At 30.7% G+C, this 9897-nt stretch overlaps 1 protein-coding gene across 1 annotated transcript; it reads right to left on the bottom strand.

Moving 5' to 3' along the window:
* Positions 1-6562: 6562 nt before the first annotated feature.
* Positions 6563-8681, bottom strand: LOC108325479 (uncharacterized). Its single transcript, XM_017558559.2, has 4 exons — positions 8421-8681; positions 8186-8309; positions 7519-7961; positions 6563-7031 (listed from the first exon to the last, which is right to left on the bottom strand). Exons 1-4 carry the CDS (start codon positions 8489-8491, stop codon positions 6791-6793), a joined length of 879 nt encoding a protein of 292 aa, XP_017414048.1. The 5' UTR covers positions 8492-8681; the 3' UTR covers positions 6563-6790.
* Positions 8682-9897: the final 1216 nt, after the last annotated feature.

A 9897-nucleotide genomic window follows, 5' to 3' on the forward strand; every position in this document is an offset into this window, starting at 1 on the left:
AATTACAAATATTATAAAAAAAATATTATCAAAAGTATCATTATTCTAAAATAATCTATTATAAGTCTTATATTTTACATAAAAAATTATTTTGAAACATTTGTTGACATTTTAATAAGACCTACTTATTTATTATTTATTTATTATTATACTGAAATATTTTAAACTTAATACAAAAAATTGACAAATATAAAAAATTTGTGTTAAGATATCCTTACCTATTTTACATTTTACATTATGTTACAGTCTAATAAGTGACAATTAAAAATGCTATAAAATATACCCGTTTTTCAAGTGTTGTATTATAGTGTAAAAACGACTTTTTGAAGTAACAGACGTTGTTGATGACTTTGCATCACATTACAGAAAAAAGTTCTAACTTTCTAGAGTTACTAACAACCATTTAATTAGAATCAATGCATTCTTTGTTTATAAGGATATGCTACGTTATTATTTACCTTAAATATTATTTTGTTCCTATTTTGGTTCAATTTATTTGTTTAATGTGAGATTCATTTTGTTTATATTTTCAATGTAATCATAATTTTGATAAATTATGTTCAGTTTTGTTCGTTTTAATGACGTTGTCTAAATTATTAGTGAAAGATGAACAATGTAAGTCATCTGTCAATTTGTGGTTTTATTTTTAAATTTTTTCTTAATTTAAGAAAAGTTGTCTACATATCAAGTCAACTTTATTCTATATGATAATGTTAGTATCACGTATCAAGTTGATGTTAATATCACGTGTCAAGTTAGTATCAGTGTCACGTAAGGATTATAATGGGTCGGGTAAGACATGGATTTACCCACGATCTAACCTGTAACAAAAAACTTTACCTATTATTTGTCCGTTATTTCTCCTACTACTTGTCTCGTTACCTGTCTCGTTACTCGTCAGATACCTATCTAAAAAATACTTGCGAGTTTTAAAATATTCTCAAGTATCCGTGGATACCCACAAATATTTAGAAAAGATATTTTATAAATTTTTAAAATAAAATCACAAAAGAAAATATAAAATACAATATAAATTAACATTTAATTTTAATTAAATTTAACCTAATAAAATATAAATTAATTATAATTTTAATTAAATTTAACTTAATAAAATATAAATTAAATATTTATTTTAACTTTTTATGGGTAATGGATACCTACAAATACGAGTACTATAAGTAGTATGATACCCACTACTTTCTACCTACGTGTAATAAATACCCGCACTACAAATTATCTGCTACGGATTCTGCGTGCAGGGGTAATTTTTTCATTCCTTGTTCCACTTGTCAATATTAATGTCACATGTTAGTGTGTCATATTAAATTGAGTCTCATTTTTTTATTAATTTTGTTCAATTTAGTCCAATTTTTGTTAATTTTTTTTAAATCAGTTCTAATTTTTTTCATCTCCAAATCGAGATCAAATTTATTTTTTTATTAAAATTCATATTTTAATTAAATATTTCTTTGATTATTTTTAAACCAACTAATTAAAAAAATTTCTTTTATGTTTAAAAATAATAAAGAATTTTCCTTCTAATTTTAAAAATAAATTATAATTTTCCTTCTAATTTTAAAAATAATGAAGAATTTTCTTTCTAATTTTAAAAGTAATGAAGAATTTTCCTTCTAATTTTAAAAATAATAAATAATTTTCTTTGAAATTTTTAAAAAAATGAAGAATCTTCCTTCTAATTTTAAAAATAATGAAGAATTTTACTTCTAATTTTAAAAGTAATGAATAATTTTCTTTGGAATTTTAAAAATAATGAAAAATTTTCTGTCTAATTTTAAAAAATATTGAAGAATTATCCTTCTAATTTTAAAAATGATGAAGAACATTCTTTCTAATTTTAAAAATAAAGAAGAATTTTCCTTCAAAAATAATGTAGAACTTTCCTTCTAATTTAAAAAATGAAGAAGAATTTTCTTTCTAATTTGAAAAATAATGAAGAACTTTCCTTCTAATTTTAAAAATGATAAAGAATTTTCCTTCTAATTTGAAAAATAATGAAGAATTTTTCTTCTAATTTAAAAAATAATGAAGAATTTTTCCTTATAACTTTTAAAAATATTGAAGAACTTCTCTTCTAATTTTAAAAATCTTGAAGAATTTTTATTCTATTTTTAAAATTAATGAAGAATTTTTATTCTAATTTTAAAAATTATGAAGAATTTTCCTTCCACTACAAAAAAACAATTATTACCGATGACCAAAATTCGTCGAAAACGTCCAAAATTCATTGGTAATGTCATTTTTCCGACGGCTTACCGACGAAGTTTGGCCCGTTGATAATAACGTTGTTGGTAATATTTATCGACGGATTATTATGGCCGTCGGTAATTGCCGAAGGTCAGATCCGTCGGTAATTATCACAAAAATCCGTCGATAATTATCGAAGGAAGAAGCTTTCGGTAAGTCTGTCGGTAAATATCTCGATCTGGTTCATCTTCCTCTTTCCCCTTCTTCGGTTTCCTCAAATTTTAATTTTTTTTATCAAACTTTCTTCATTCCTAAATCAAAACAACAATCCAATTCATTCCAAACCAAAATCAAAGGCTCTACTTAGGTTCTCCAATTGTTTTAGAAACCCTAAAATTAGGAAAAATCCCCAATTAGTTTTTGAGCATCCTGACAGCAGCATTATGGTTCTCCGACGGCAGTGGTTCTCCCACGGCAGTGGTGGCGTTCTCCCATGGCAACAGTGGCGCTCCCCAACTACAGTAGTGGCGCTCTCCAATGGCAGCGGTGTCGCTCTCCAACGACAGCGGTGGCGGTCTCAACGGCAGTGGTGGCGCTCCGCGCGGTTCTCCCATGGCAACGGTGGCGTTCTTCCACGACAACAGTGGCGCTCTCCAACGGTAGCGGTGGCACTCTCCAACGACATCGGTGGTAGTGTGGGAAGATGGTTGCACGAGAGAGAAAAATGGTTGCAGAGAAGGTGAGAAATGGTCTTGAGATGAGAGGAAAGAAAAAGTGGCGAAAGTGTTTTGTGAGATAGAAAAATATAGTTTTCTTTGCGCAGAGAGAGAAAAAATGGGTGGGAATTTTGCCGCTCTTTTTATCGAAGGATTTACCGACGGAACTTGTTTGTCGGTAATTACTGAAGGCTTTACCGACAGATTTTGTCCGTCGGTAATTACCGAAGACTTTACCGACGGGTTTTGTCCGTCGGTAATTACCAAAGACTTTACCGACAGATTTTGTCCGTCGATAATTACCGAAGGACAAATATTCGTTAGTAATTACATTTTTTACATCCGTTGATAAAATCCGTCGGTAATGCATCATTTACCGACAGAAATAATTCCGTCGGTGAAATTCCATCGGTAATTTCATGTATTTTTGTAGTGTTTTATGTTAACAAACACTAACACGTGACACTAGTACGGATTTGACATGTGACACTGACATTAACTTGACATGTGGCATTAACATTGTCATATGACCCAATGTTGACTTGACACGTGAATAACTTTTTTTAAATTAAATTTTTTTTTGAAATAATTAATAAAAATTAAAAAACTACGAAATAACATGTGACACATATTGTTCATCTTTTGTTGATAATTTAGATGACATCATGTAAAAGACCAAATTGAACATAATTTACTAAAAAAGGAACCACATTGAACATTAAAAAAAATTGAGTCCCACATTCAACATAGTTGATGAAAATAGAGACCAAAAGAGTATTTAAACCTTATTATTACTTTGTACTAGTACAAAAAATTGTCTTTTGCAGTTGTTTGATCATGTTAAATTGTTTACATAGCTTACGTGGACCTACATGTTGAGACAAAATCGTCTAACATCTTTAAGTTTTGAAGTTTAACAGAAAAGAGAAAATGAAATATCATCTTAGAAAAAAAAACCCTCTAAGCTAAATCAGAAAGGTGAACATGTCTCATCAATAAGACTACACAAGATTACTAAGGAACCCTGTGGACAACAAAAGTCTAAATGTTAAGTGACAAAAGATCTATCATTTAAGAAAACACCATAGTGTCTTCCAAAGCGTCTAACCAAATGAGCAAAGAGGAGCTCAAAAGACTCATACTTAGAAGTGCCTAAAGCCAATCCAAAAGTTGTTTCTCCAGACTACAACGATTGATAAAAATATTGTTAAAAAATGATAGATACTAGATGTTAAGACAAAATTGTTTATATGCTTAAACACTCTTATGTTTTGAAGTTTAACTAAATAACATTAAATGAAATAATAATATGAAAAGAACATAGGATGAAAACACAAGACTTAGAACCAAAATCTCCAACATAGAAAAACTTAAGAAAACACCTAGGATTTTAGGAAACAGAGAAACAACCAAGACAAAAAGCCCAAACATAATGCTAAAACAATTATCAAGTCAAAAGTGTCTAAGAGAGTTGAAGCTAAATGCATACAGCTTATCATACCTAAAAGATATTCAATTTTGCTTTGAAAACAAAACATGTCAAGATGATGTCATTAACAAAACACACTAAAAAACTAAAACATAAAGCATTAAGAGAAAACTTAAAGTAAGCTAAATGTTGTGTGTCTGAAAAGGCAAAATCACAATAAACGTTTACTCTATCTAAATGATACCATGAGCCAAAACATTACTTCATCGGTCTTTAATCAACGCGTATCTATAAAAGAAAAGCTTAATTGTCAAACGCTACCTTAATGGTAAGAAATCAAAAAGCACTTTGTTGTTCTGAGCAAGCATTGAATGACATTAAATGCTCAACATTCAAAAGCAACAAAAGTATCAAGAAAAGACATATTTGTTGTATGCACAATCTATTATATTATTTGTATATGAGCTATTCTACACGCATCCACAAACTTCAAATCAAAATATCAAAAGTGGACGTTAGAAACAAAAGAGATATTCAAATAATGTTCTTCACTTGAAGTCATGTCTAAAAGAACATATAACCTACTTCAAGCAAAGGACTGAAAAAGTATGCTTATTCTGACAAGTAAACTTTATCCAATTCAAACCAAAAAAATGACATCCAAAAAATTCAAAAATTCGATGCAGTAAAATTGTTATTATTGTCACCGTCTCAAGGAAAGAATAAAAAAAAAAAAAAGATACATCACAAGAAAAAAAGAAGATAAAAATATTAATTAAACAATTTTATGTTAAACCTCTACCATTCCGATAAAAATAAGTTTCAATTATTTACAAAATTGTCGTCGTTATTTTTGTAGTGATCTTTATTTGGATTCATAGTAAATGGAGAGTAACATGAAAGAGTAATTCATTAGTGAATAAATAATAAATCTAGCTAATTAATCAAATATGAAATTGTAAAACATTAATCAATAGTTTTAGAAAGAAAAAACTAAAACCATCAATAAAAGAAGGATATAATATATATATTTATATATATATATATAAGATAACTACTGTGAAGCAAGTTATATTGAACTGTCACCGTATGATATGCGGAGCAACTTATATGTATGGATGCTATATCACTCTTGTTAAAACACGGTTCAAATTTGAAACAGCACAACTACAACGTCAAAATATTTGGAAATAACAAAATTCATGATGAATTAATTCATGATGACAAAACTTCTGGTAGGCCAACTTCCCACTGAAGTCACAATATAAGAGATGCCGCCCATAATGATAATTAGAGCACACGTCCCTAACTCACAGGTCATTTCCTATATGACTGTAAAGTTATCATGTTTCTTTCATTTTCTTGATGTATTTCATGATAATACTTACATAAATTTTGGTGTCCTAATATTTACGCAACACCAATGTTACATGCCCCACATGCACTATCCACAGTAGCATATCACATTTCTTTATTACATATTTAGGATTTCGTAATGTTTACTAAAATCATGGATTAAATGGTTATTTAATTTAAATAAAGAATTACATGCGTTTTATCTTCTGAAAGAGATAAATGATTATTATTTCTGAATAAAATTAAAATGAGTTGATAGGAACCTTTGCTTCTCTAAACCGTGAATGACGAGGCGCCACCTTATAATTTCTCTTTACTTTTTAGCGACAAATGGAACACGCTCTTTCTGACGCGTTACATTTAGACGGTGAGATTCGTAGAAGCAAACAACATCCAAAGAGTAACAACGTCAACACATAATCAGTGTTACTTATACATTTGACAATGACAAGGGCATTCAGTGAAATCAAAGAGGGAAACACACGGGACCAAAGGGATTTTCTATGCTTTCTAAATCCCTTTACGATGTAACATTCAAAATCTGATACAAATAACACAAATCAAATCAAAATTAATAAGTTACAAATCAATTTATTCTTTGATTGTGGTTTGTGACACTAGATTAGACATGTAAAATGATGATCTTCCACTACTTGATATGTGAAATTTGTTATAAAAAACAGTGATGAACAGTGTTTTCTGAAATTTGTTACAGCATAGTCATGGTTGAGGATAAGCCTTGTCCTTCTCATGAACCATAATGTTGATGCAAGTCACAGGAATCAAGGGGTGACCACATTAAAGTCAGCAAAAGTATGTGAAGAAAAAGCACAATAAAAGAATATGGACACAAGAGTTGGACCCCAAAGGAGATGACAACACATCCCTACGTCACATGCTTTCTGTGGTGAGTGAAACCACAATTCACAAGAATTTTACCTCTGCTACCAATCTTATTAATTTTAGGAACTCAAGGTTTCTGATATTCCCGTCTATTCTAATGCTAAATCACAATCTCACTACCTATAATACATAAATATTGCAACAATTTAGCATTATTACTATGCCAGTGTTGTGTAGGAGCTTACATTGGGCCAACATGAATCATTTGCCTTGTTCTCATTGAACTTTGGAGCCTTTCTCTGGCATGCCTCAATGCATCTAAAGCTTCAAGGACACTAACAGTAATTGGTTTCGGGTTACTGGTACCTTGTGATGTAGGTGTCACAGTCACGGGAACTAATGCTAGAGAATTATCACACAGATACCCATCATTACTCTCATTCTCTGTCACTGATGATGATCTTGAGCTTAAACTGCTAAACCTGAAATAAAGCACAAAAATTAAAGCTTGGTGCCTTAATCAAACAAATTCTATTTCAACCACACAAACTATTCACCAAATAGGATTTTGCTTCTAAACTGAGAATAATTTTTAGATAAAACACTCATAAAGTATAGCAGTCAACAACTTCATAATTTGTTACCTGAGGATTTAATTTATAGACAACTGATAGTTTAAAGATTTTCTTACATATGTAGTCTATTCACAAATCATGGTAAATAATAATTTTAATGATTTTTATGGTAATAATTATCTTTAGAACATTTACATTAACCTTACATTACAGTAAAACTCATTTTATTATACTCAACTCCTCTAATATTAAAACCATACAACAGAGAAATTTCACTGAAATAAACAGCTATAAACGTATTTTACTTTTTAAAAGTGCATTCCCTCGTTGAAAAAGAACCAAAGCCCGAAGTAAACGATCTAAATGTCAGCATCAAAACGTTCAAATCTAGTACCTGCTTTCACCCTTCTTCAAATTCCCATAGCTCAGATTCGGATTTTCGCCTAGGATTTGTGGGGAAGAATCACCCGTGTATGAATTACTACTGAAACTATCAGTATTCTGAGAGTCACAGTCTCTTGTACTGGACGGACCATTGTGGTTCTGAATAAGAGTAGAGGCTTCGGAAACATTGTCACTGTGATCTACATTTTCTGGCAAAGCTGGAATTTTTGCATCATGCTTTTTTTCGTTTTCTTCTGAATGTTTGGAAAGTGAACTAATCCAAGATGACCCACAAGAATTTTCACATTTCTCCGACGAATCAGAATGTTCCAATTGCCCTGACTTGGAGGGTATGCTGAAAGATCCAACCTTGATTTTTAAAAATCTGAGCCTTCTTTCAGCTTTATCTCTTAATTTCGTCTCTTCTCTAAGCAGTTTTTCCAGCTCAACTAACTGTCTCCAGAATAATTTTTCATTAATTTTCGGGAGAGAAAAATGGAAACACAGGATAAAGTTTGTCAGACAAAAAGCCACACAAGATGAACAGCAATGCCATTTTCTTTCCTTTACAGCGGTGATCCAAACAGTGGCACATAAAGTGAACGAAACAATTATTCAAGATTGACGGTGTTGTTAGAATAAAAGATGCATTGTAGTGTTATGTTATGGTATGTTACCTTGTTCCCCATTGATTCTGCTTCCATCTTGGCCACCCTTGAAGCCTGTCTCTCTGCCAGTAATCTCCCTCTCAGGGACTCCACAGTGTTCAGATTCAGACCCCCCTCTTCCACTTTCTTGCAGCTGAGTTGACACATTGAACAATGTCATTCCACTTTTGTTGCCACTGGGTGCCCCATTTCACATTGAAATGTAAGTGAGATAGATAAAGAGTGAGAGAGAACAGAAACACACCTCCAAATGTGGTCCTTATCAGCAGCTACCACTTGCTGGTGACCTACATTTTCACCACACCAAGACCCCATCTATACTGTCTTCAGATCAGACCTCAGAAGTGTGTTGAGTTCTTTTATGAACAGGGAAAAAGGGAATGTAATGGTTCTTTGGAAGATGAATTCTTGTAAGGTTCAAAAACAAATGCACTTTGCCTTTTCAAAAAAAATCTATAGGGGGAATGGAATCTTGCTCACAACAACTCACCCAAGGTCATTTTTTTTTATTTTGAAGTCACTGTCCAAGAGTTATAAGTAAATGAATAATTAAATACTCACCTACAACTACACTTGAATGACGGTAATAGTTTAAAAACACATTCTGTATTTTTCTCCTATGAAAAAGAGATCTTGTTCCTTACGCTTTGTTCACCGTTCAAATTTCTAAAATTCAACAACTAAAACAATGTGCATGTGAAGTAAACATTTATAATCACGTAAACATTCTTTTAGTGTCCTTTTTTTGACTAAATTTGTAAAAAAGAATGTATCATTTTATCGTTTTCTATTTTTAGTGAAATTCAATTACCCAGTTTCTTTCGCTTTGAGTGAGACTACCGACCGATCAAACATAAATTATAGCTAAACACGTCTAACTCAGAGGCTTGCGTGAAGAAATTAACATATTAATTAATGTTTTAATGCATATTGCAGTTGCAGTTGCAATTGTCAAAGCCTATGATGAATATTAAATATTAACAACGGGAAATATTAACAGTATTTTTATTGATTAATAATTAAACTGGTTTGAGTATGGTGTTTCTGTTTGTGAACTCATTGTCTGGTTGTACTTTTGATTTTAAAAGTTTCAAAATAAAATTTAATAAAACAAATTAATTTTCCACCAAAAATTGTTAAAAAAAAAGAATAAATTAGATCAGTGTTATTTTATTGGACATAATATTTATTTCAGACAATCTTACAAGATATCCGATGTAATACTGGAGAAATATCAACTACAGTTTTTTCTACATTAAAAAAATTGTAAGATGATTTAAATTTATTAAATGTTATTAATTTGAATGACTTTATTTAAAAATTAAGAGTGGAAGGAGATCTAGAAGTAGGTTATTAAAATATAGTTGATGCAGTTGCAGGCGGACAGCAGGCGCACACAATGAGAGGGTTTTGTGTGATACCGACAGAGATAATTCTGCAGCATATATTGGTTTTATCTGAAACATCCTTGTTAAATTTAAATTTTGAATTCACATGAAATGGGTGAGTTTGATTTTTTTTTTCAAACTTTTTCTTCACTACCTGCTACTCTTCTATTATCACGTGATCTTATTTAAATTTCTTTTACTTCTCAACCATCTCACTGTACCAAATTTCTCCAAATTTTAATAATAATATCATTCCTATAATTACTGTAAATTCTTCAAATTAGGATCGCTAATGAAATATAATACATCAAGTGTTCATATAAAGACAAACTT

This window comes from Vigna angularis, chromosome 3, assembly GCF_016808095.1.
Source record: "Vigna angularis cultivar LongXiaoDou No.4 chromosome 3, ASM1680809v1, whole genome shotgun sequence".
In the NCBI taxonomy this organism is placed as follows: Eukaryota; Viridiplantae; Streptophyta; class Magnoliopsida; order Fabales; family Fabaceae; genus Vigna; species Vigna angularis.